Here is a 25,534-nt window from a genome sequence, read left to right on the forward strand (position 1 = left end):
GGAGTGGGCAGTGTCCCGGAAGTGGGCGAGTTCCCTGGGACTGGGCGGGTCCCCGGGGGTGGGAGAGGTCCCTGGGAGTGGGCAGGTCCCCGGGAGTGGGCAGGTCCCTGGGAGTAGGTGAGATCCCTGGGAGTGGGCGAGTTCCCCGGGAGTGGGCAGGTCCCCAGGGGTGGGCAGGTCCCTGGGAGTGGGAAAGGTCCCCGGGAGTGAGCAGGTCCCCAGGAGTAGGTGAGGTCCCTGGGAGTGGGAGAGGCCCCCAGGAGTGAGCAGGTCCCCGGGAGTGGGTGAGTCCCCCGGGAGTGGGCAAGTTCCCTGGGACTGGGCAGGTCCCCCGGGGTGGGAGAGGTCCCTGGGAGTGGGCAGGTCCCCGGAAGTGGGCGAGTTCCCCGGGAGTAGGCAGGTCCCCGGGGGTGGGCAGGTCCCCGGGAGTGGGTGAGGTGCCCAGGAGTGGGCAAGGATGGAGACAAAAATCTGCCGGGGAGCCTGGGTGGCTCAGTCAGTTAAGCATCCAACTCGATTTTGGTTCAGGTCATGATCTCAGGGTCGTGAGATTGAGCCACACAGCAGGCTCTGTGCTCAGTGGGGAGTCTACTTCTCTCTCTCCCTCTGCCTCTGCCCTTCCTCCTTCTCTCTCTCTCTCACAAATAGATAAATAAATCTTAAAAAAAAAAAAAAGTGCCTAGGAGCACCAGCATCCCCAGTGTCAGGAGTCCAACAGCCTGGGACACAGGACAGGAGGGCGAGGTTCTAGAAGTTGCTGCAGAATGTGAACAAGGGGGTGGTGTTCCCCTGCTTGTGTCCCTCCACATACATGCCCCTTGTCTGTGGACCCCTTGTCCTCTATTGCCTGGCCTTTAAGAGCCCCTGCCCCTGCCCATGCTGCACCCCCACCTAGACTGCCCAGCCCTCCTTGCCGCTGGCTGGTGGCCCCTCCCAGAGAGCCCTCTATGATGCATCCCCTGCACATTGCACGTGCCAGGTCCTAAGGCTGTTGAATGTTCTGGGATTGGTTGGTGATGTGTTTGTCACCTTCAGGTCATGGCCCCTCAAGTGTCCCCAGTGCCCGGGACTGGCACATGGTAGGTACAAAGCCCCTGAGGACGATGGGATGAACCAGAGAGGGGATGGGAGTACTAGAGAACCAGTGGAGACCCCAAGAGAAGCCCCAGTGCTGACTCAGGCCCAGGTTCATGTGGTGACTCTGGATGGTAGACTTCTGGATGAGGGGACTTCCCAGGGTGGCACCATGAGCCCACGCCCAGCAGCACTTCTGCACTGGTCGCTAGAAAAGGCCACTGGACCAGGAAGTCCCAGCACCCATCAGACGAGGCTGGAGCATGGGCCCTGGCACCTCTGGTTGGAATGGGGCACCCTCTACTTGCCCACTCTGGTCCCATCACGTCCCTTCTGCCCACATGGCCATGGTCATCAGAGGCAGAGAGCTATTGATGGATGTTTTTATTTCCCATCAGGGCCTGGGGACCAAGGACACCTAATTCAGGGAGTGGAGCCAGGTAAAGCCCCTCACTGTGGCTTAGCATGCAAACACCAGGAGAAAAGCTGGACTCTGGAAATTTCTGGGCTGTCAGAGGCAGTGAACTGTTCTGTGGGAAGAAGTGGGGTGGTGACTGGCTGTGTGGTGAAGGCACAGGGGGATTTCTTACTACAAGTCCCGCACCCACCCCATGGCTCCAGAGCCTTTTCTCCATCCCCGAGAATTTCTGGGGCTTGGTCTCTTAGTGGCTCAGGTGACTTTTAAGGGCAGTGGGCCAGCCATGGACATGACTTAGGAGGCTGAAGGACTGCCCTGCTCCCAGTGGGTGCCTGGTTGAGTGGACACAGGGAAGCCAGCTCCTCTGGCCTCAGGCTCCCCACTGGTAAAGGAGTGAGAATACTCTCATCCACAGGATGCAGCAAGATGAGGGGTATTAGGGTCCAGCACAGCCTGGCACCCACCAGGAGCAAAGCAGAAGTCCAGGCGGAGGACATTCAAGAAGGCTGAGCACACTTTGAGAAGAAACCCAGTGTCTCAGCTGGTCTAATCCATAGTCCGCCAGCGATTTGTCCTTTCTCTCTGGGCCTCTGCTCCCATCTCTAAGGTGGAAACACCTATAAGACGATTGTGAATCTGGGAGGTGATTGATAAGGAGTTCACATTGTGAACTCTTATTCTAAGCATGGGAAAGGCATGGCCCCAGTTGTCCCCAGGAGTAAGGGAGACCTAATGCAGTAAGCTCCAGGAGGGAACAAAATCACAGCAGGCTGCTCAGTGAGAGTGAGAGGGGTGGATGGACAGACAGATGGATGGATGGATGAGTAGAAGGATGCATGGATACACTGATGGACGGATGGATGGATGGATGGATGGGTGGATGCTTGGGTGAATGGGTGGGTGAGTGAATTAATGCATGGGTAGTTGGGTGAGTGAGTGGCTAGGTAAGTGGATAGAAGGGTGTATAGAAAATTAGGTGGATGGATGGGTGGGTTAATGGATGAGTGAATGAATGAGGGCCTGAAGTGAATGAATGAGGGAGTGATCCTTTGCTAAACCCAGGTGAGTGCCAGTTCTGTGGTGGACATACCCCATATATTATTTCTCTTGACCTCACAGATGTCCAAGAGGAAGACAGGTCTCAGGGGTGGAGGGTGCCCTGTCCAGGGTCACATTCTGGCACGGCTGAGAGCCAGGTCTGTGACTGCCAAGGCTATGTGCTCTTGGCTGCACAGGGAGATCTATTAGGCTGAGGCCTCAAAACACCCCGGCACAAACCCAAGAAAGCCAGGCAAGACCTAGGCCATGTCTACGAGCACCATGTCCCTGCACAGCCTGGTCCTCACTCCTGGCTGATCCCGGTCCTCCTTGGAGCTGCCCCTCACCCTCCTAGGCTCACAGCAAACACACGATGAATAACCAAGGCCTCTCTCCTTGACCGTCTCCCCTTGGCCTGCGAGTCCTGTGCCACACGGGCCTGCTGTCATGCACAGCAGAATCCACAGGGTCTGCACACAGTGGGGCTCCATAAATGTGATGAAAGAGGGATGGTGGGCAGAGGTAGGCAGGCCTGGATGGCTTCCCAGCACTCACCCCAGGCTCACCCCACCGGAGCACGGCTGGGCAGAGGACACAGCCCCAGAGCCCTGCCCCCAGGGCCTCTTCTTGCTCTAGCAGGGGTGGGGCAGGAGGGGTGTCTGATCTCTCCGCCTCTCTGTTTCTCTGGGCCTAGGTTGCCCACAGTAGGTGTTCAGTAAACATTTGCTGATGGAAGGACCAAGCAAAAGACCCCCAGTGCTTCCCCACTGTGCCAGCCCCAGGGCCCCTCTGGCTGGTCCCTCCTGCAAGCTCAGCCCTTGTCTGTCCCAGGCTTGCGTCCCTGTGGACTGGGGGCTGGGTTGCTGAAGGGCATGGGGAGGCAGGACGAGAGGGACGGGCTGGGGAATGTCTCCCCACACCCTGCATTGCTTCCTCAGGCTGCAGTCCCCAGGCGACCCCAGCCCTGGGTGCCCGTCCCTCCGGCGGCCCGCTAGGACTGGCCTCTTGGTGGCCTCACCTCTCCGCTGCGGCTTGTCCATGCCCTCAAGCCCAGAGTCACCAGGTCCTGACCACCAGGCCCTTATGTCCATTTCTTACAACTCTTTTTATTGAGGCAAAATAGACGTACCATTTTCACCATCCTCAGTGGCATTGATCACATTCACAATGTCATGCACCCCTCACCAGCATCTCTACAACTTTTCTTCACTCCAAACATGCTCTGTGGCATGAAGTGCCCTGGCATTCCGTGGAGAGTCCCCAAGCACAGCCCTTGGCAGGGCCATACCCCGGGGCCTCACTGGGGCCTCCAAGGAAGACTCGAGACCGAAGGACCACACGCCTGTCCCCGAAACAGTGGCACAGAAACCCCAACTCAGGGCCCCTCCTCTGCTCCCCACCCCCTCATCTGTGCTCAGGGGATCACCCAGGGCTGCCCAGTTGGAGCTCAGAGTGGGGACAGAAAACGTGACTACTAATGAGAGAGGCCCGTGATGCATTCATTACCTGGCAGACAGCGGCTGGAGAACACAATTCAATTAACTGAACACTTTAAGTTCAATCAAGAGAAGGGCTGTTTTATTGACTTGTTTTAGCTGCAGTAGAGTGCGCGCGTGCGCGCGCATCTAATCCTCTGTCCTCGGGAAGTGGGGTACGTGGGTCTCCTTGTAGGGCAGAGCATCCTGCACGAATGACGGGGGGCGGGGCTGCAGTCAGAAGCCTGTGGGTGTGCTGTGGGGCTTTCCTGGTCTAGGAATGGTGAGACGAGGCAGGCAGCAGGGGTGAGCGAGGGGCCCAGCAGCAGGACGGAGAGGCCGGCTGGGGGTCCTGCAGAGCGGCAGCTGGCCCCACGCAGGGAGGCCAGAGGGCCAGCACCTGCGAGGGCCCTGGGAGACCCCTGGCAAGTTCCCCCCAGCCCCAGGCTCCTCCCTCCCAGAAGCTGCCGACCCCTCCCCTGCCCTGCCCCCTCTCTGTTGTTCCAGTATCTGTTTAATTAAAGAATGAGGCACAGTGAGAGCCCATGGCCTCATTTTTGGAGCCACAAGTAAGAGGAGATTCATGGGTGCCCTCATTAGAGTTGCTGGCAACAGGCACATTCCTGAGCTAGGAGTAAGTCTTGCACTCTGGGCTCAGAGAAAAAAAGCACTTTATTAAAATGATTGCCCCCATGAAAAGGGGCAAAATGCCTTACTCAGTCAGGAAGTGTGTTATGGCGGGCCCCAGGGACCCACCTCCTCGCACACCTGCCCCGGCCAGGGCCGCTGGAGCCAAGCTGTCGCAGCCCCTGCCCGCAGCCCCTGCCCGAGTCCTCCCCCACAGGCTGCATGTCTCTCCACGTTTGTCTCCCCCGTTCCAGCCAGGACCCCCAGCCTTGCCCTCTGCAGCAGCACGGCCTCTGGAACCCGCAGTGGAAGGAGGACGTGACTGGCAGAGAAGTGGGAGGGAGGTGAGAGTGGGGCTGATCTGGGGTGGGGCCGTCCCACCGCAGGGTGCAGCCTGGGACCCCAGAAGGGGAAGCGAGAGAGGGGAAAGGTGGGGAAGGAGGGCCGGCTAGGAGCTGGAAGGAAGAGCCGACTCCGCTGGGGAGAAGCCCGCCGTGGTCGCACCACAGCGCTGGGAGACTGGAAGGCCGTGTGAGGACCAGGGTGGCCCCTCTGTGCAGGCCCATCCTGGCCCCGACACCCAGCTCCCCTCCTCAGGGTACAGGCTGGCCCCTGCTTAGCGACCACCTCAGGCTCCAGAGCCTTCACTCCACGGCATCCAGCTGCCCATCCGAGGCCTCGGGCCAGCTGAGGGCACATCTGCCAGTGGGGGGACATGCAGACTGTCGGGGACACGGACAGGCCACTGTAGGCTCCATTCCCTCCAGGGTCCCACTGACTAGAGTAGTAAGCCCATCAAGCCCAGGGTGGGGGTAGTGGGGGAGGTCTGCCGCCCAGCCTAGAGATCTGGAAGCCATCTGTTAGCTTCTGCAGGCCCCTGGCTCCCAAGGTCAAGGGCCCCTGGTCCACACTCAGCTCCACTCCTACCCACAGGGCAGGTGCCCACACACCACCTGGGTAACAGCCTCCCTGCTGCTCCTTGCTTCCTGCTGGAGGCCCGTCCCCTGGGGGAGAATCACCACCTGTGGGCCTCCAGGCCCCCCCCCAGCCTAGCGAGGTCATGGTCCATGTTTCAAGGTGGACCTTGGGACAATGGCCCCCAACACATGGGCCAAGCTGAGGCTAGCTCCTGTAGCATCAGACGGCCCATCTGCTTGACCAGGGGTGGGGGCATCATGTGAAGAGTGGGCCTCAGCAGGGTGTCCCCATGAGATGAGCTGTCCAAACCCAGACCCTGGAGAGTGAAGGGATGCTATTAAGGATTGTGCCCAGACACCAGGTGCCCACCAGGGCCAGCCCAGGCCAACCAGGACATGGGGTCCCCTTTGGGTCCCCCAGCCCAGCAGGGCCCACACAGCGCAGAGCCAGAAGCCCCCGAGACTGAGGAGAGCGCCTCCAGCTGCCGGGGCTGGCCAGGGGGGACACGGCCAGATCCATCTGGCAGCTGCCCAAAGAGGGAACTGGCCTCAGCTGGGCAGCCTCTTGACGAGTGACAATAGCCCGGGGCCTGCCCCCCTTCACTTCTCCCCTTAAGCCCCCAGCCCACCACCTGTCCACACTGGAGGGGGTCTGGCAGGCCACAGACCCCTTCGTATTTCCAACAGAGTCTAAGGACCAGAGAAGGCTATGTTCATCTCAAGTCCCTCAGCCCCTGTGGCAGAGCAGGTGCTAAGCCCGCTGGCTGGGCCCAGGCCACTGGCCCTACTGTGGGGCTTCTCCTGGGTTTGGGCGGCCTGGTGACCTCTGTGCTCTGGTGTCCGACGCCGGTGGGTCACAGCCACGTGGGGATCCTGCACCCACTGGCGGGGGAACGCCATAGCCAGTCCCACGGTCAGAATCCCAAGGCCCCAGCTCTCCTGCCAGGGCTCCCTCCTGTCCATCCGAGGCTCCTCCAGTCCCTAAGCCCCAGTCAACTCAGGTCCCCAGGGCACAGGCCATCCAAAATCCCCTGAGATTCTGCCGTTCCCAGAGTCCCCGCTGTAGACTGGAGGGTCTCAGTCCTGGAGTCACCACCTCAGCCCCAGGCGAAGGTGTCCCTCGCTCCCTGGATTGGAGCTGCAGCATCTCAGTGGGGGCTCCCTGATGGGGGCAGGCTGGGAAGGAGTGCAGATAGACGCCAGAGCACTGAGGGGAAGGGCTGGGCGGGAGGCAGCCCAGAGACCACCCTCTCACACCACCATGACCCCACCTGCTGGGTCTCAAGTGTCCTGTCTCTCCTGCTGGGTGGCTGACCTACCCGGGGGCTGTTCCTGCCCTGTAGCAGCCTCCCCCAGCCCTTGTCTGCCTGCAAGGCCCGGTTCCCAGTTTCAGCCAGAGAACTCCTACGCACCCTCCCTGGCCCACTTCCAAGCTCACCACCTCCATGAAACCCTCTCAGTTCCCCCAAGTTTCCTACAACCCCAACCTTCTGCTCAGCGGGCCACCTCTCTCAGGCTGCATTCATCCTGCTCACCTCTGTCCCACCAGCCAGGCAGCCCCCGGGACCTGAAAAGCCTCAGTAAAGGCTGAACAAATGATGAGTAAGGGCCCTGAATGGCACTGGGGGAGCTACCTTTCCGCACACAAGACTGTCCTGGGCTCCTGCTGGCTCCCAAGTCCACATTGGCTCAGGCGGAATGACGAGCATTTAGCTGGGGCCCTAACCTGGTTCAGCTCCCTCTCCCTCCTGCCTCCCTGTGGGTCTCTGGGACTGAAGGGTGGGACGCACGCACAGCCTCGAGGACCAGATGGCCAGAGCCGCACCTCCCGTGCCATGGCTCCCAGCCACGGAAGCCACACTGGGCTTTAGCAGGTCTTTTCAGTTGTAAGAATTGCTGCCCCACCCCCACCTTCCTGAACATTCCTCTGTGGCAGCCCAGTGCGGGGTCTCCCGGAGCTCCCCAGGGTCAGTGGACGGCAGCAGATGTAGATGCCGAGGGCCCCGGGTCTCGAGCAGGGAGCACACCCAGGATCAGGCTGGGGAGCGTGCACTGGGCTGGGGAGGAGGCAGCCCACGCCTCCCGAGTACACCATGGAGAGCCACCCCATCCCGCCTGCCCCTGCTTAGATGGGGCCCTTCACCTTGGAAGCTCCCTTCCCGGGTCTCCCCGGGACGTGGAGGCCACCGCTTCTCATCTTGCTCCAGCTGCCTGACCACCCGGGAGCTGCCGGCAAAGAACGAGGATGGCGCTCTGGGTGGTGTGGGGGCTGGTGTCCGCTGACACGGAGGTGAAGACGGGGTGCGGGGGGCCTGGAGGCCCTCTGGGCCCCCGCGGGGGGAGGGCATGGGAAGCGCACGCCGCCCTGTGTGGGTGCCCACGAAATATGCTTCTGCACCAAAATACAGAACACGTTCTCTAAGGCAAGTTTGCTGCGAATGGTCAATTTTACATAAATCCATGCGGCCTGACGTGGCAGTGGTCCCTCCTGGGTCCTGGCCAGCTCCGAGCGCTTGTGGTGGCCACAGTGGCCGGTGGCCACCGCAGCGCCCGCCCTTCAGGCCCGAAGCGTGGCCCCGCCTGCAGGGCTCAGTCACTGCAGCTGCTGCTGGCTCTGCGGGAGGAGCCGAGGTCCAGGGCCGCTCTGTGCGGCGGGGACCACACTGCCAAGCTCAGCAAGGGCCAGGGAGGCGCGGCAGGTCCCCGTGCCGCGGGTCCCGCGTCTTTCTGTGCCTCCGTTCACTTGCGGCTTTTGCAGTTTCGGCTAACGTAGCACTTGAATTTCTCTTAACGGGTTTGTTCACGACTCTTGGGTTCTCTCCTGAGCGGTTGCTCTCAGGCCGACCAGAATGCACTTCGGATGTGGACACGCTCACTTCCTGCCGGAGACCCTTCCAGTGTGGCTGTGACACAGGACACATCTATAAACGTGACGAACCCAAGATTACCACTTTATGGAACGATAGGCTTTTTCAAGAAGCTGCCAGGGGCACCCGGGTGGCCAGCTGGTTAAGCATCGGCTCTTAGCTTCAGCTCAGGGTCGTGCGATCGAGCCCCACGTCCGGGTCCGTGCTGGGCACAGTCTGCTTGAGATGCTCTCTCCCTCAGCCCCTCCCGCTCATGCTCTCTTTAAAATACATAAATCTTAAAAAAAGAAGCAGCAGCTGCAGGAGCTGCCAGAGTAAAGGGCGGCAGGGGTTGGCACCCGTAACCCCAAAGGTGTCCAAGGTCAAGTGGACACTGTCTTCTCTGAAGACAGAACTGCCTTTAGCAGGGCTTTGTTCTGAGTGGATCTGATTTACCGTCTGAGTCACTTGCTTTGAGCCCCAAGAACTTCCTTTACCATTTCCTGAGAGGCGGGCCCACCAGCAGCAAATCCTGTTTTTGTGCATCTGCAAACATCGTTCACTCACCTTATTCTGAGGGAGCGCTTTGGCAGACGCAGGAATCTTGGCCGTGAGTTTCCTCTGAGCTCTCGGGCTGCGCCGTCCCCGACTGAGCTCAGCCACCAGCCCCGCTGGGCATTCTCGGGACGGGGACAACTTTCCCTGTGTTCCCGACTCTGTGGATCACACCGTTAGTCCCACTGGAGCTCACTGGGCCTGATTTGTAGATGAACATGGGGATTTTTCGGGCACCATGTGAGTATTTTTTGTTCCCTTCTGCCCCCTGGGGCTCCGGTGACACGTAGGTGTCCCTGCACTGTGTGGTCACCTAGGGCTCCGGGTCAGTCGAGGTCACAGGTTCTTTCTCCTGCCAGCTTACAGCGGCTGCTGAGCCCCTTGGGAACTCTCCACTTCGGTTCTCGTACTGTTTGGCTCCGGAACCCCCACTCAGTTCTTCTGGGTGTGATAATTCTCATCTTCCTGTTGATGCTATGTGATGCGCCATCACCAGTCCCTCCCTTCGCCCCCACCCCCTGACCACGTGTAGAACGGCCAAGTCCAAGTCTCTTCCTGTTAAGTCCAGCGCCTGCCGGCTCTGCAGCCTACTTTTCTCCTGCAGTCTGAGCCATACCTGTTTCTTTGCACGTTCGGGTGGGAAACGGGTCACTTTGGGGAGCACACTGCCGCAGTTCTGGGTCCTGGCCACCCCACCAGGTCGTGTTACTGTTATCCTGTCGCTTACTTTGTTTGCTGGCGCGGCACTGGGCTCGTCCCTGCCCCCGCAGCCCTTGCTCCGGCCTCTGCTGCCTCCAGGGGCGCAGCCATGGGCTGGCCCACAGTCACCCTGGGAAGACAGCGGCTCCGGCGAAGCTGGCCTGTCCTCCCGGCCCACACCAGCTCCTCGGCGCCGCTCCCTGTTGGCAGGCTGCTCCGGGTTTTCCAGTCACACCTGGGCATAAAGGCTTCAGGGCCTAATCCAAGCAAATTTGGCTTTTGGAAGAACGGCTCCTGAGATCAGTGAGAGTCTTCCTGACCCGCAGCCAGCCTCTAGCTCAGCCCGTGTCACCAATCAACCCACTGCCCCTCCTACGTGCTGTCTCTACGAGCTCCCCTTTCGCGAGCACCCCTGAGCCTCTTGTGGAGGGAAGGGGACTGGGTCACAGCCTGCCTCTCCGGACAAGGCCGCTCGTCTCTGACAGCTCTGGGGGTGGGCGATGGCAGTCCCAGCTCTCCGGGGCTGGTCTCCGTGTGGAGCCCCCACCCCACGAGCCAAGACCACCACGGGCTGCCTGCCTCCATCCTCCACACGCCGGGCCCTCGTGGTGCACCTGCCCGCTGTGTCCTTGCAGAGAGGGGCTGAGACCAGAACGCGGCTGCTGGAGAGGGCATGGTAGAGGGGGGAGTCAGGAGACCCGGCCCGGCTTTCCCAGATGTTTCCCCGGTGCACACGTTCCCTTTTCCAGCCACACTGCCCAGATGCCCCGGCGGCCAGTGGGGCCTGTGGGACTGGGACCCGGCCCAAAAGACTGGAGCAGAAGTGATGCGTGTCGGCAGACGGGCAGCTCGGAGGAAGTGTGCTTCCTGTGGCTGAGGGCTGGAAGCAGCAGACACCAGGGTGGGACCTGGAACTGTCTTGAAATACACAATGGAGCCACAGGTCCCAGGCGGCAGAGGAGCCTGGCTCCACGTGCGGAGCTGCCTCACCACCCTGGGTCACCCTCCTGGACTTGGCGGCTGGACCCGAGGCAGGCAGGAATCCGTCTGTGCTCTCCTGCCCTCACGGACCCACTGACACCCCGGGCCACCTTCTGCCCCTCACCTGTGTTCCAGCCTCCCCAGCAGCTTCCTGCCTTGTCGGTAAGCCCGTGCCATCCGGAGGCAGGACAGGGGCCTTGTCTGATCACCCTCCAGCCTCGGGCCGAGCACAATGGTCAGTACACGCCGGCAGGGAACACAGGCCACGCTCTATGCTCAATGACGGATGAAGCGTGAGCACATCTGCACACCAAGAAAGGCCGCTGAAGCTCGCACCTGCGCCTCCCACAGCAGCTCAGGCTGGCCCTTGGGGGCGGCAGCGGCGGGTCCCGTTTGCCCCCAGTTCTGCTTCCCGCGCAGCCCGGGCTCCCGGGAAAGCACACAGTCTGCGTGGCCGCCTACCCCTGCTTCTGCCCCATCCCCCCAGGGCCACATCCGGTTCCAAGGGCCCTGAGCTGCCTCCAAAGGCTCTGCCTTCTGGCCCAGGAAAGACCGGCCAGGAGGGGTGCAAGCATGGCCCAACGGGATGGAGAAGCCTCCCAGACGCCGCACCTGCGGACCCCACTGCCGGGGCTCTGGGCCACGTGCTCGTGGGGGACGCGGAGCCCGGGCCTCCTGCAGGTGCCTCCGCAGTGGCCAGAGAGGAAAGAAGGGGGCACTGGTCCCACCTGCTCCGATTTCACATCCAGCCTAGTCGGGCTCCACCCAGAACTGCTTGGGAAGGATTCCGAGGTGGAAGCACGCTGACCCCTGAGCCTGAGGGGCCGGGCAGGAAGTGCCAAGCGTAGCAGTTGGGAGGGGCTCCTGGAGGACAGGGAGGGCGGCAGGACGGGGCGGAGGCGCTCACCAGCCGCCGGGCCACACAGCTCACCAGACGGCCTCGCTGGGCCCTGGGCCTCTGCCAGCACCCACATGTGGCCCCGCGGCCGGCTGCAGCCTGGCTCCGCCTGAGCCAGCAGCAGAGGCCACGTGCGGAGAAGCGTGCTGCCCATCAGAGAGGGAGGCAGGGGAGGCCAGAGCTTGCTCTGCCCCAGGACCTCCTGAGCAGCAAGAGGGCTCGAGCTGGTGCCGTGCTCTGTGGCCGCTTCTGGAAGGAGCACCCTGAGGACAGACACCCCTCAGGCTGTCCGGTGACAAGCATTTACTGACTGGCCACAGAACGGCCAGGACCGGGGCAGGTCGCGAATCCACGGCCTGGGGTCTACAATCTGATGGGACAAAGCCTCCACAGGGGACCCAGGAGCCCCACGTGTCCTGCCCCTCCCCCGGCTGCACCCAGCCAGCGAAGTCCCGCTGTTCGAGAAGCACGGGAGAGCTCCTCGGCGTCCGGCCGCCTCTCCGGGCCACCACCACCTACACCGAGGCGAGGGCAGGCGCTCCAGGGACCCAACACCTCACGTCCCGCGACACCGCAAGCAGCCGCAATTCAACAGCACGGGGCCACACGAGTCCGAACCGGCAGCCAAGCACACGGGTGCTCAGATGTCACCCCGGGCACAGGAAGGAAAGGGCGCGACGGCAGCACGGTCCCGAGGCAATCTGGCCTGAAGACTCCACGAGGATGCTCTGAAAACGGCCTTGCTCAGTTCACAACCTTCAGCCCTGCATTTAAAGCAGGAAACACGCACGTCCACAAGGGGACACGGTGGCGGCGACAACCGTCGCCTCATGCTTGGGAAGATGCACACAGCAGAGGAACGGACGGTGAACCAAACGCTGCGTGGAGGCCGGTGGGCGCCCCAGAGGGCGGGGGGCCGAGAACCACGAGGCGGCCAGACGGCCAGGCCGGAATCCCAGGGCACAGCGGTGAAAGACAGAAGTCACAGCCCCCCATGTGCGCACAAGGAGGGTGCGCAGTCCCGGGGCGCAGTCCAGGCCGCGGGCAGCGGGGGGCCACAATCCTCCCACAACCAAGCCATGCAGCCGGCTCTTCCCTGCACGGCGTACCGAGGCATGAACGGCCAACGCTGAAGTTCAAATGCAGCCGGAAATCCAAACAGCTGGACTCACGCGGGGCACGAGCGCACGCCTGAGACACACTGCTGAGCGCTCAGCAAACTCAGTGACATGCACGCGGTCAGCACGAACTCCTGCGGAACGGGGGCTCGGACAACGCAGTAGATTCGGCACCAGGACGCTGGACTCGCCTGCAGCGCGCCAGGGACCCTCGGGGCAACGGGAGAACCGGGCAGACAGTCCTGCTTGCGTTAGGGGAAGCGACTCCGCCGTGCCAACACAATGTGCGGCCCCCACGCCCTGGGGCCCCAGCCCAAGGGGCGAGACCGCCTAGCGGCACGGAGGAGCTTGCAGGGGGCTGCGCAGCTGAGCTCACGGCTGAAGTGAGGACCCGCCACCTACGAACCGCAGGCAGGGGCGCCCGCCTGACACGGGGACGGCGCCACACCACCGACCGCGCCCCGAGGGGACGGCAGGCGGGCCCAGGGCAACACTGGCCCTGGCAAGTGGCCGCAGGCACCGCCATCAGTTGGCCCGAGGGCCGGCTTTGCTCCTCCCGGACGGACAGACACCTCCACCCACGCACACAGCGGGGCTCAGCCGGCCAACATGGGGCCAGAATCTGCCCGGCACGGTCCTGGCTTCCGGCCACGGGATGCTCCGCTCGGCTTCGGGTGTGCGGGACCCTTCCGGAGCGGCTGCTCACATTGACGTGCCAGGACGGAAAACACGGTAAGCCCGCGATGCACCAGACGCGCGGGGATGGGCCGTCACGAGCGGCCGGGAGCCCACACCGGGCGCCCCGACCTCCCAGACAAGCTCCGGCACGCAGGCAAGGGCCGTGCCGACATCAGTGCTCGCCCGCCGTGGAGGAGCAGGGCAGAGGGAGGGCCTCCTGGGGGGCCTCGAGTTTGACCACGGCCCTGAGGGCCACGCGCCGCCGCTTCACCTGCCTCTGCCTGGCGAACACGGAGCGCAGCGCACGCAGCTGCCCCACCTCCTGTGCCGTGAAGCAGGGCTGTCCCTCGGCGAAGCGCACCACGGCGTCAAAGGACAGGGCCGCCTGCTCCCAGGCCGCCTCGTCGCCGTCCTTCTCAGCCTGCTCCGGGCTCCCGGCAGCTGGGGCCGGGCCCTCTGCGGCCGCGCCCCGGGGAAGCCGGCTGCCAGGGCGGGCCGGGGCCTCTCCCCGCAGCTGCAGGATGTGCGCGAAAGTCTGATCGTGAGGCCTCGCTCGGAGGCGCTCCGGCTCCTCCTCCGAAGACGAGCCCTCAGCGAACGTGACCGCGGGCCACAGCTTCCTCCAGGCCCGGCTGAAGACGTCGCCGGGCACGGCGCTCCAGGCGCAGGCCACGTTGAAGACGGCGTCGTTCACACTGTAGCGGGGGTGGCAGGCCTGCAGCGGGACGGGGGGGTTGATGAAGTGCCTCATGAAATCTCTCCGAATGCCCTGGTCCATGGGCTGAATCAACGAGGTGACGCTGGCGGGCAGGAAGACGGTGAAGATGTTACCGGAGGCCAGCTCGGACTCCCGCGGGCGGGCGCGGGCGTTGTCCAGCAGCAGGATGGCTTTGCCGTCCTCGGGCAGACCTGCTGCCCGGAAGTGCTCCTTCACCGATGGAACGAAGATATGATGGAACCAGTCCGAAAAAATCTCCTTGTCCACCCACGCGTTACCTTGGGCCTTGTAGGCGACGGGCAGGTGCTGAATGCCCCCAAAAGCCCGGGCGCCACCGCCTTTCCCAATCACCAAGGGCTTGATCTTGTGGGAGCCAGTGGCATTGGCGCACATGAGGACGGTCAGCCTGTCCTTGCTCTGCTTGATGCCGGGCACCGTCCCACCTTCCAGGCTGGGACTGGGCAGGCACCGCCAGAAAAGGCCGGTCTCGTCGGCGTTGTAAACCTGCTCAGGGGACAGGCCGTGCTCAGCCGTTAGGCTCCGGAAAAAGCCACAGAACTGCTCGGCTGCTCGGTGGTCGGCCACTTGTTTCTCGCTGGACGCGTCCAGCTTCTTAATGCCGTGCCTGGCCTTAAAACGCCAGAGCCACCCGCCAGAAAACACGCAGGGCTCCGTTAACTGCATCTGCTCGTAGAAGTCCTTGGCCTTCTCGATGAGCATGGGGCCCGAGACGGGCACGCCCTCAGCCCGCTTCCCCAGGAACCACTGGTACAGGACGCGGTCCAGGTGCTCGAGCTTGGGCGTGTGCAGAGTGCGCCGCTGCTCCAGGGCCTTGTTGGAGTCCGAGTTGGCAAAGAAGCGCAGCAGCTGCGCCTTGTGGGCCTTGATGTCGTACAGGGTGGACATGCCCACGTTGTACTCCTGCATCAGCACCTTCCTGCTCTCCCCCTTCTCCAGGCGCGTGCAGATGTCAATCTTCTCCTTCAGGGTCAGCACCACCCTCTTGCGCTTCTCCCCTGGGCTCCGCCCAGCGGCCTGCTTGGAGGCCATGGGGGGAGTGGCTTGTCCCCAAGGGCTGGGGAGGACACACGTGGCGGAGGGGGGGGTCCTGGCAGAGTCCTTGCCTCTCCTCCCCCCGTCCTCTGCTCCCTCACCTGCCTGTCCCGTTCCGCTGATCCTGGGCCACCATGAGCCACAGTTCCTCCTCTGATCCCCCCTCCAGGACTAGCGATGTTGCTGCCTCCCCGCCTCTCTGCAGGAGAGACGACTCGTGTCACGCTCCCCCTGGACGTGTCCACACTGTTGGAACTCCTGGCCTTCTCTGAGGGGGACGGGGGCCGCTCCTCCCTTCAAACGTGGACCAGAGAGTCGAGGGGTCCCGGGAGCTGGCTTCCGGTTAAGCGAGGCTGTACTGTGCCGGGACGCCTCTCCGGGCTCACGGCGCCGTCTGACGCCGTGCTTTAGGAACTGGAAAGCAGAACAGGGGAAGAAAGAACATTATGGACCTCTCGGTCACCACAGCTCCTTCAGGATGGACAACTCCATCCTCTCCTGACCCTCCCTGCGCCGCTAAGCAGGCTTGCAGGGCTGAGACTAGAGGTAGCCTTGCTGGATCCTTCGGGAATCACATCCCCGCTGCACTTTGCCTGCTGAGACACCAACATCCTCCAGCCTGTTGCCAGCAGTGACCGGCCCTGCTGGTCTACTCAGTGCAGTGTTTGCTGGGACAGTCCCGTCTCCTCCTTCACAGCCCACATCCCCTCAGTTCCTCCATGACTTGGCCCCTCCCAGCCGGGAGAGATGGCAGATCGCCAGGGAGGCTACAGCCAGCTCACCGCCAGTCATCCCGTCCTGCAATGACAGGCATGCAGGACTCACAGGTGGGCTTCGAGCAACTCCCCACAGCCTCCCACCCAAACCCTTATTTTGGCTGTGTCTTCCCACCTTGTGCAGATGCTGAGGCCACAGGACTACTCATATGTGGAGCATAAAAATGCAGCTCTTTGAGAACACAACTCAGAGAAATGGTGTTTATTCAAATGCAGCAAGAGCTCTAAAGACTAGCTCTAGGCCTCTCACCAGCCAGCTCTGGGCACATCCTTTCCCCCTTCTGAATCAGCCTCCTGGTCTGCCAGGCGAGCATGCTGCTCCGTTAGGGATCCTATCTTCATCCTACTTACGGGGCACCAGTGACAGTGTACTGCTTGACCCTCTCGGCAGCAGAGGGAAGTAAAGGCCACCGTGAGAGGCTAACTCCAAGCACAGCAGAGAGGAGGGGGAACTGCCCAGAAAGGCCTCCTGCAGGCTCCGCCCCTGAAACGGAGGGTTCTGGATGTTTCCTCTCCCTGACATGCAGGTGTATGCAAGATGTGTGCAGGGTGACATTCAGTAGTTGAAAACACTGGTCCCGCCTGCGAGGCAACACTTCTTTTAAAATTGAAATTCAGATATCTGGATATTCTGAAACAATTTCTTAAACCAAAAGGTCACCTCGTACAGCAAGAGAATTAAGGCGGTTTCTAGCCTTGTGAATTCAACATAAGCACTGAGACTGAGGCCACACGAACAGGGGTGTACACACCTCATCCTCCTGCGCTGGAGGGACAGACAAAACACGGGGCAGGGGGGCATGAAGGGACAGAGGGGGCAGGAGGCAAAGGACGGGGCGCCCCTTCACATTAGCTCCCTTTCCCCGTGAGGGGAAGCCCGGACCTGGACCTGAGAAGAGAGCCCGAAGGATTCAGAAGGAAGCGGAGCAGCAGTGTGCGGGGGGCGGGGCCGTGAGGGAGAAATACTAAAGAAAACAAGTAATTTAGAGACTGAGGCAAACAAGGGGAAGACTCCACCGGCAGGGAATGCGTAGGGGCAGGTGCACGGGGAAGGGGGCGCAGCCTGCTGGGGGGCGTCCGGGGGGGGGGGTGGGTCCTGGGGGCCACGACCTGCTTGGGGGGCGTCGGGGTCCTGGGGGCGCGGCCTACTGGGGGGAGACGCCGGGGGCGGGAATCCGGGAGGGGCGCCGGAGCGGGGGGTCCGGGGAGGGGCGTCAGCGGGCCCGGTTCCGCCCACAGCGCAGGTGCGGGGCCTCCACGGGAACCCCGGGGCCAGGAGACGAGGGCCGGCGTCTTTTGAAAGCGCTTCCTTCCCGGAGCCCACATCTGGGGGCAGAAGCTCGGCCCGGGGCAAACGCACACACCGGAAAGGGAAAAAGGAAAACCGTGCAAGTCCCCGTCCGGCAGGTCCCGGGGCGGGGACCCGGCGACCGACCCTCTCCGCCGGCGAGGCCCCGAGGGTCTGCGAGCGGCGGCGCGGCCAGGCGCGGCGGCGGCGGGGCTGGGACGGGAGGAGCCTCCGCCCGGGAAAGCACACACCGCGCGGCGCCCGCCCCCCGGCCCGGCCCGGCCCCCACTCACCTGCGGACCCAGGCCGCAACCGCAGCCGCCGCCGGAAGTGCCCCCGCTCTCCCCGCCGCCGGTCCGCTCCTGGCCGCCTTCCCCGGGCCACTTCCGGGACGCTCTAGGCAGCCGGGAGGACTGACTCGGCCTCTCGGTGGCCTTGCGGGTGGCCGAGCGCCGCGGCGGCGCGGCGGCGCGGCGGCGACGGGGCCCTTCCCGGTGCACCTGCCGGTGGGGCGCACCCGTCCGGGCGTCGCGGTTCTTGTGTGAGTGGAGCCCTGTGCTGAAGGACTCGGGGCTCTTGCAGTCCCGAGCCAGGGTTGGCGGGAGCGCGGTGATGGGGCCGCTCCCGTTAGTGAAATGCAATGGCCAGCGTGGTTTTCTTCCCACTGGGCCTCTTACTCAGCTGGCGCCTCATCCACACCTGATGTGCGGGGTTTGGATGTTGCCGTGTGAGGCTTTAGAGCTGGTGAGACTTGCAATGGACCTGATGCTGGACAGATGGGAGTCTTTGGAGACCAGAGTCCAGCCCTGGCGGCTGAAGAGTGCCCCCCCCCCCCACGCCCACACCCCCATCCCCAGAATCTAGAGATACGTGACCTCAGGTGGCAACAGAGGCTTTGCAGATGTGATGAAGATTCTTGAGATGGAGAGATCATGCTGATTATGGGGGGGGGGCAGTGTAATCACGGGGTCTTAGTAGGAGGGAGGGAGGAGGGTCAGGGAAGACGACATAACCACAGGAGAAGAGGGAGAAAAGGAAATGTGACCAGAGATACGGGTCGGAGTGTGTGCTTTGTAGGCAGAGGAGGAGTGCGCATTCTTTCCTGGAGGCTCCTTCTTTCCTGCAGAAGGAACCAGCACTGCTGACCCCATGTGTGTCACTTTTGGCCACCAAGTGTCTAATTACTTGTTACATAGCCACGGGGGACTAAGACAGACTTCCGTCGCTCCTTCCCACTCCATTCACTTTCTTCCCGGGCTCCCAGGGTGCTACCACCCCAGGCCCTCCTTCCACGCAGCCCCCTGAGGGTTCCTGACTGCCTGGGCTCACTCCTTGGCTCTCCCCTCTCTAGCCACACCCACTCCCTGGGTGATCTCGTCTCTGGGCAGTACCAGCATCGGCCGGTCCTGCCCGGACCCCTCTCGGGAACTCTTCCCAGCATCTCCATGTGCAGCACCTCACGCCCTGCATTTCTAGGCCTGAGCTCAGGACACCGCCCAGCCTTGCCCCATCCACGCACTCCCCATCTCAGTGAGTGGCACTGTCATCTTTGCATTCACTCGGGCCAAAAATTCAGTCATGCTTAACTCCAGCTGTGCCTTGCGCCCTGATTGACCAGGAGCTCTGCCCAGCTCTGCCCCCCCCATCCGCGCCTCATCTGATCTCCTCACGCCCACAGCTGCTCTCTCCCTGGCCCGAGTCCCCCTGGCCTCCTTGCTTCTGTCTTTGCCCCCACAGCAGCCACCTACTACTGCATGATGAAGCACCCCCAAACTCAGTGGCTTGAGACTAACCACCTTGCTGCACGTGGTTCTGTGGGTCAAGAATTTGGAGGTGCTAGAAGCAGATGTGTTTCACAGAGGAGAAAATTGGGGCCACTGAGCATAACTCGAGGGGGACTGAGCAGGGTCTCTGGGGGCAGCCAGGTGACCCCCCCCCAGGAAGGCTGGCTCCATCCCTGTGGGTGACACTCTGCTGCCACCTCATGGACATGGGATCGCATGCACCTCCCCAAACCGGCATGGGGCTGGCAGGGGCCTGGGGTTTGACTCCCAAGGTGCATGGGGTTCCCCCAGATGCTCCCATCATCACTCCGGGACCCTTGGGCCGCATCTCCAGGGCTGAGCCCACACTGACAGAAAAGAAAGGGTCAGAAAGAGGAGGAGAAGAAAGATGTGGTGTCTCCTGAGGACTCCCCTCTCCCTATCACCCCCCATGCACAGGACCGAGTCTCCAGACCACACCTCACCACGATAGCCTCCCCATCCCTGTTCACAGCCAGAGTGGCCTTGAGAGCGTCATTCTGGGCAGATCACCCCCCGCCCCACCCCTGGCATCCCAGTGGGCTCCACAGAAAGGTCCCCAGCAGGCCACACCACAACTGGCTCTCCCTGCCCCCTCCAGGCCCGCCACAGGAGCCCCTTCTGGGCATGTTGTCCCTCAGCCTGCAGGCCTCCACCTGGAGGCAGGCCTGGACGCAGCAGAACCACTCACCCGGATCCTGGAGGCCTCAGGTGGGGAAACATCACCAGTCAGTCCCCAGAGCGGGGGCCTTGGGGTGACAAGTCTCTCACAGCAAAGAGGGGGCTTTGGCTCCAGGCTGGGGGTGCTTGTGAATTCCACACCATCTGGCAGAGGGGTGGCGCTGCCTGAGTGGGCCGGGTCTCCTGGGTTCCCTGACCTAACTCCAGGAGGGAGGAGAGAGGGACAGATCTGAGAGGCACCAGAGGAGGAGGGACCCAGCAGGGGGCTGGAACGGAGGAGGGGTCGGGTGTGGGGCAGAGCCTCCAGTGTACATAGGACAAAGGTGTACATAGGACACCTTTGTGAGGACCAGGAAGAGGCCCCGCCTCTGGGGCGCGAGGCCCTTCACAGAATCAGAGATGATCGGGCACCCAGGCTGGTGGTGGGCCGTGGGAGCTTGGCCGTGGTGGACCGGGGGTGAGAAGCAGGCTCCCAGGGCCCGTCATGGGACTCAGTGCCCCCAATACCCACAAGCACGCACACACACACAAACACACACACGCACGCGCAGAGCTTGCAAGATGCCTGAATTTCAAGAGCCCAAAATGGGAGGCCGGGCGCTGAGCGTGCTTTCCCCGGTTGTCAGTGGTCGGTCAGCATGTGGATGACCCTCTCGATTTTACGAATGCATTTTTCTAAAGGAAAAGGTCTACAGAAGTGGAAGGTGAAATCAGTGGTGGTTTTGTATGGTACCTACCATCTTTATTTTTTAAATGAATTCTGCCTAAAATAAAAGATTCATCCAGAACTGGTGTCCATTCACATAGCAGCCCTGGGAGGTCATGGTCTGTTGGCAAGGACCCTGCACGAGGTGGGGTCAGCAATCCTGCCTCCTCCCAGGGCCTGGCCCTGCTGCTGGTCCCATCAGCCCTGGCTTTCTGCTTTCCGTCCTGGCGAGAAGGGAAATGTGAGCAGGCAGGATCTCCAGGGAACCCAACGGCTTGGGCAGGTAGGTGGAGAGGTGAGCGAGAACAGGAAAATCTGGAGCCCCAGAAGGTGACCGCAAAGCAGAGGCGAGGAAGGGCGCTAAGGGTGAGTCATACCAAAGCCCCACCCTGACCCCGTCCGCTGCAGGGACTCATGCCCCTTAGTGACAGACCTTCCCGGAAAGTGGGACAGCCAGAGGATCCAGGCTTAGTCTAGGCTGAGGGGCTGTATTCAGGATGTGCCCAAAGCATGGGTGATGGGACAAGACACAGTCAGTGACCGGGGCCAGGTCCTCTGGGTGACCGGGGTCAGGGCTCGTTTGGTGAGCAGAGTCAGGGCTCAGACTGTGACCCTAGTGAGGGCTTAGTTTTGGACTGAGGTCAGAGATCAGCCTGTGCCGGGGTCTGGGGCATTGTGGCCATGGGCTTCAGGATTTCAGCTATGGCTTATAGGCCATGAGCTCAGTCAGCTCGGGCCGCTGTAACAAGTGACTACAGACCGGGTGACATAAACAACAGAGACTGATTTCTCACAGCTCTGGGGGCTGGACGTCTGAGACCGGGGTGCCGGCAGGGTCGGGTTCTGGCGAGGACCCACGTCCCGGACTGCAGACGGCCCCCTTCTCGCTGTGTTCTCACCTGGTGGGGGGAGCCCTGGTGTCTGATCTTATCAGGGCACAAACCCCATCGTGGGGGCCCCACCCTCATGACCTCATCTGAACCTAATCACCTCCCAACGGCCCCACCTCCAAATACATCACATTGGGGCTTCAGCATAGGAATTGGGGGAGACACAATTCAGACCATAGCATTTTTGCCCCTGGCCCCCCAAAATTCATGTCCTTCCCTGTTTGGTCTACTTCTCCACCTTCTGTCCTCAGTGGGACAGCAGTCTCGTCCCCGTGGCTCTGGGCGGGCCTCCTGCCCCTGCGGTTCTGTTCACATCAAGCTGGATGTGTCTCTGTCGTGGGCGCGTCCTGTGCAGGATGCTGAGCGGCATTCTTGGCCTGCACCCACTGGAAGGCAGTAGCAGCCCCCTGATGGGACAACTGACAATGTCCTCAGGCATTGCCATATGTCCCCTGGGGCCCAGAAGCCCCCTGCTTGAGAACCACTGCTTTAGATTAATCACCTCATATCAAATCAGATTAACAAATATTTATGCACCTGTCAATATTTGAGGAATGAATGTTCCAGGCTGGTGTTAGGTGCTGGGTGCCTTGAATAAAAAGGCAGATAAGAAAGGCTCCAGGGCGCCTGGGTGGCTCAGTTGGTTAAGCGACTGCCTTCGGCTCAGGTCATGATCCTGGAGTCCCTGGATCAAGTCCCGCATCGGGCTCCCTGCTCGGCAGGGGGTCTGCTTCTCCCTCTGACCCTCCTCCCTCTCATGCTCTCTCTCATTCTCTCTGTCTCAAATAAATAAATAAAAAAAAAATCTTTAAAAAAAGAAAGGCTCCAGTCCAGGGCACCCCCAGTCCCAGTGAGCTGGGCGTGGGCCGACAGGCAGACAGCCATACACTGAAATGGTGAAGTCACAAACATCTTACCACGAGGCACCTGAGCCGATAGGACCAGGGACTGTGGGCTGGAGTGGGGGTGTTCAGGGAGAAAGTTCTGAGCGGGCAGAGTAGACCAGAAAGGCAGCTGGTGGAGGGACCACATTCACCTCCCCCCGCCATGTGACCTTGAGCAAGGTCCTGTCTCTCTCTGGGCCCCAGGCTCCTCATCTGCCAAAGGAGAGACGCCCTCCACAGGAAAGGGCCCAAACTGGTGGGTGCCAGGGGGCCATGCAGGAAAGACCCCAGAGGTGTGGCAAATCCCAGGGAGCTCTGGGTCTCACCCCTAGCCCACATCACCGTGTTATCTTGATCCAGGACTCAGGGTGAGAGGGTAGAAGCTGCCCCCCACCAGGGGCGTCGTTCTGCTCCCCCCACTGCCCAGGAGAGCTGGGAGATGGAGCCCATTTCCCCAGCGAGGGCCTTGCCAGCAACATGCACTCGGCCCTGCCCAGGGGGACGAGGTCAGATGCCAAAGTGAGGTCAGAGGTGCCATCCCAGGGCCAGGCAAGCATCGGGAAGTGAAAGGTGCTCTCTCCACCCCTGGGAGGGGCCTGTCCCCTCCCCAGACACATGGGGTCAGCAGGCGGTGGACGTGGCCTGTACCTGCCAGCACCCAGCTGGACACTCCAAGGGGTCATGGGGAGACTGTTTACAAAGGGAGGGTCACGCTTAGAGGGACAATGGGGAGCATGAATGGGCCCCAGGCCAAGAGCAGCAGGAAGCCCCTGGGCCCCGGGGCTTGGAGGGGTGAGGGGAAGGGACCATTACCCCAGGCTGGCTGAGGCTGGTGGGAAGGAAGGAGGCTGGCCCCCAGGACACGGCCACGCAAGGCCACTGCAGCCTCGCTGTTGGGGCACAGCGGAAGAGATGGCCCAGCCTCTGCACCTCTCACCCTTAGGTCTCCAGCCAGTGGAAGCCCTTTGGGATCCTCATGGGATCCCAGGACACAAACAGGGTGGAGAGTGGGTCTGGGCTGCAGACGACGTCCAGCGCCGTGCTGACCCCCTTCCACCTCCTCCTATAGAGGCTGCTAATGCTTTGTTTCCCAGACTCCCTTGCAGCTAAAGCTCCATGGTGTGTGGGGATTAAGGAAGGTCACGAGGGCTAAGCCTGCACCCCACGTGCACACATTTCGATGCACCACACCTGTGTACTTGGGCTGTGCCAGCCCCCCTCTGGCCTCCAGGGCACTTCCCAGAATGGTCTCCCCCTGCCCCCCCCCGAGGCACCTCTCGTGTGTGGCCATTCAAGGCCTGTTGCCCCTGGGGGACCAGGAGCCCTGGGAGCAGAGCAGGGCCCAAGGGAGGCTGGCCCTCAACCTTGCCCCCCCCACTCACCCTTCTCTGCCCTCACTGCTCACTGTGGCACCTCAGCACCTCGCCCTGGGGTGGCTAAGAAATGGCCCCTGCCCTGGGCAGGCCCTGCCTTCTGGAAGCAGACAGAAAGACAAAGGGAGTGGCTGGGAGCAGCCTGGCAGGGCGGCCGGAGATTGGGATCTACCTGCCCCGGAGTACTTGCTGACCCCGGGGAACCCGTCCCTGTTGACAGTGGGCGGTGGAGCCTCCCCCTTGCCAGCCAGAGCAGTATAAAGCCACCCTGAGTCCAGCCCACCGCCGCCCGCTGGTGACCATGAAGGCTGTCCTCCTCACCCTGCTGGCCATTGGTTTGGCCCTGCGGCCAGGTGAGACCTCCGCCACCATGGGGCGGGGCCGGGAACAGGGCTGGGGGGATAATCAGGGGAGACCAGAGGGGCACTCAGAGAGGGGCCCACCCAGAAGGACAGACAGCGGAGGTGGAGGTGGGGGCGGGGGGAGGGAGTCAGGTGGGAGGTAAGAGAGGCAGCGGCAGGAAGAAGGGGCTTCGGTCCTTGCCCGTGTCACCCCCGGGCAGCTCCCAGTGCAGCCAGGGTGCAGCAGGGCCTCAGCCAGAGGCAGGCGGCCAGGACGGCGTTCTCCTTTACCACCGTGGCGCAGGGCCTGGCTCCTGGAGCGCCACCAGCGGAGGGATGCATGGGGAGCCTGCAGGGTTGGGGGAGGCACAGGGACAAAAAGCCTCAAGGTAAGAAGTGCCATGGAGGCAAGGAGGGCAGAATGAAAGGGGGGAGCCTGGGGGTGTCCTGAGACCACCTGGGGCCTCTTCCCAGGCCCAGCCCTGGGGTCCACTGTGGGCAGCAAGGACAGCAGACACCCAGGCTGGGGTCCCGGGGGAAAGGTGCAGGCCTCAGCTGCTCTAGTCTGCACTCCAAGCCCAGCTTGGTCTCACTAAGTCTCTTACAGCCTCAGCTTCCTCTTCTGGAAAGTGGGGGTCATGACAATGGCGGCTGGGAGTCAGCTAGTGTGTGTGGTGACCTAGCATGGGACTAGCAGCATGGGGCCTGCTTATGCTTGGGTGACTTTATCCCATCCCATCATTGTTTTGACCGGAAGGGACCTTATCATGCCAGCTGGGGCCATTACCCCCAGGGACAGAGCAGGGCCTGGCCAGGGGCCCACACAGGCTCTCCTGGCACTGGGGAGGCCTGAGTGGGGCTGGGAGGCTGGGTCAGGCTTGCACAGGCTTTTAGAGACAGTAATGGAAGGGCCTCGATGCCTGGTGGCAGGAGCAATTCTGGGAAGGGTCCTGTCCACCCTGCCCTCACCTGCCCAGTGCCCAGCTGGGCCGCCTGCCAAGCGGGGGGAGCCAGTTTGCAGTCACTCCCTTCTGTCTCAGACCACGGGCATTTGACAGAGGGGTGAGCTGGGGCACTAACCGTGGGTTCCAGGGGCCATGGCAGCAGGTGGGCAGAGAAGCGTTCCTGGTGGACTTTGATGAGTGGAGTGCCCTCCCTGGGCACTAGTGCTTCCCACTAACGGGGGGTCCCAGTTTGCAGTGGGCTCTTGTGCTCTTGCACACACCCAGCAACCTGGAAGCTGTGACAGATGAGAAAAGGAGGCTGCTTCCCCACTCTGAGCACCCCCACCCCCCAGGCACTGCCCTGCGGTGCTTCTCCTGCAAGGCCCGGGCGAGCAACCACGATTGCCAGCATGTGCGGAACTGCACTGACTCCGAGACCTACTGCCGGACCGAGCACATCCGTGAGTAGCCCTGCCGTCCCCGCAGGCCTCCCCCTGATCCTGCCCAGATTCCCCCAGGGCTGGGTGGGGCTCTGCCCTGCCTCTTGCCATTCCCTCTGACTCCCTGCACCTTCCCACCCCCTGGTAGGGACTCAAAGAACCTTCTGTCCACCTGCCCACTTGTTCATCTATCCACCCACAGATACAGGTGCTCAGCTTCCCATCCATTCATCCCCCCACCCATCCTTTGTCCGTCTGTCCATCCAGCCCCCCTTCATCACTCATCCATCCACCCATCCATCCATCATCTCCCT

General features: G+C 62.2%; 2 protein-coding genes across 2 annotated transcripts in view; one reads left to right on the forward strand and one right to left on the reverse strand.

Annotated features, from left to right (window-relative positions):
- Positions 1-11,260: 11,260 nt before the first annotated feature.
- Positions 11,261-15,418, reverse strand: JRK (Jrk helix-turn-helix protein). The gene has a single exon (XM_021688494.1). The coding sequence runs from the start codon at positions 15,090-15,092 to the stop codon at positions 13,497-13,499; it is 1,596 nt and encodes a 531-aa protein (XP_021544169.1). The 5' UTR covers positions 15,093-15,418; the 3' UTR covers positions 11,261-13,496.
- Positions 15,419-23,796: 8,378 nt separating this feature from the next.
- PSCA (prostate stem cell antigen) overlaps positions 23,797-25,534 on the forward strand; it is a 2,319-nt gene continuing 581 nt past the window's right edge. The window contains exons 1-2 of the mRNA XM_021688702.1: positions 23,797-23,848; positions 25,134-25,241. Coding sequence (XP_021544377.1) covers positions 23,797-23,848; positions 25,134-25,241 — 160 coding nt within the window. The remainder of the gene's footprint in view (positions 23,849-25,133; positions 25,242-25,534) is intronic.

This window comes from Neomonachus schauinslandi, chromosome 4 (genome assembly GCF_002201575.2).
Source record: "Neomonachus schauinslandi chromosome 4, ASM220157v2, whole genome shotgun sequence".
In the NCBI taxonomy this organism is placed as follows: Eukaryota; Metazoa; Chordata; class Mammalia; order Carnivora; family Phocidae; genus Neomonachus; species Neomonachus schauinslandi.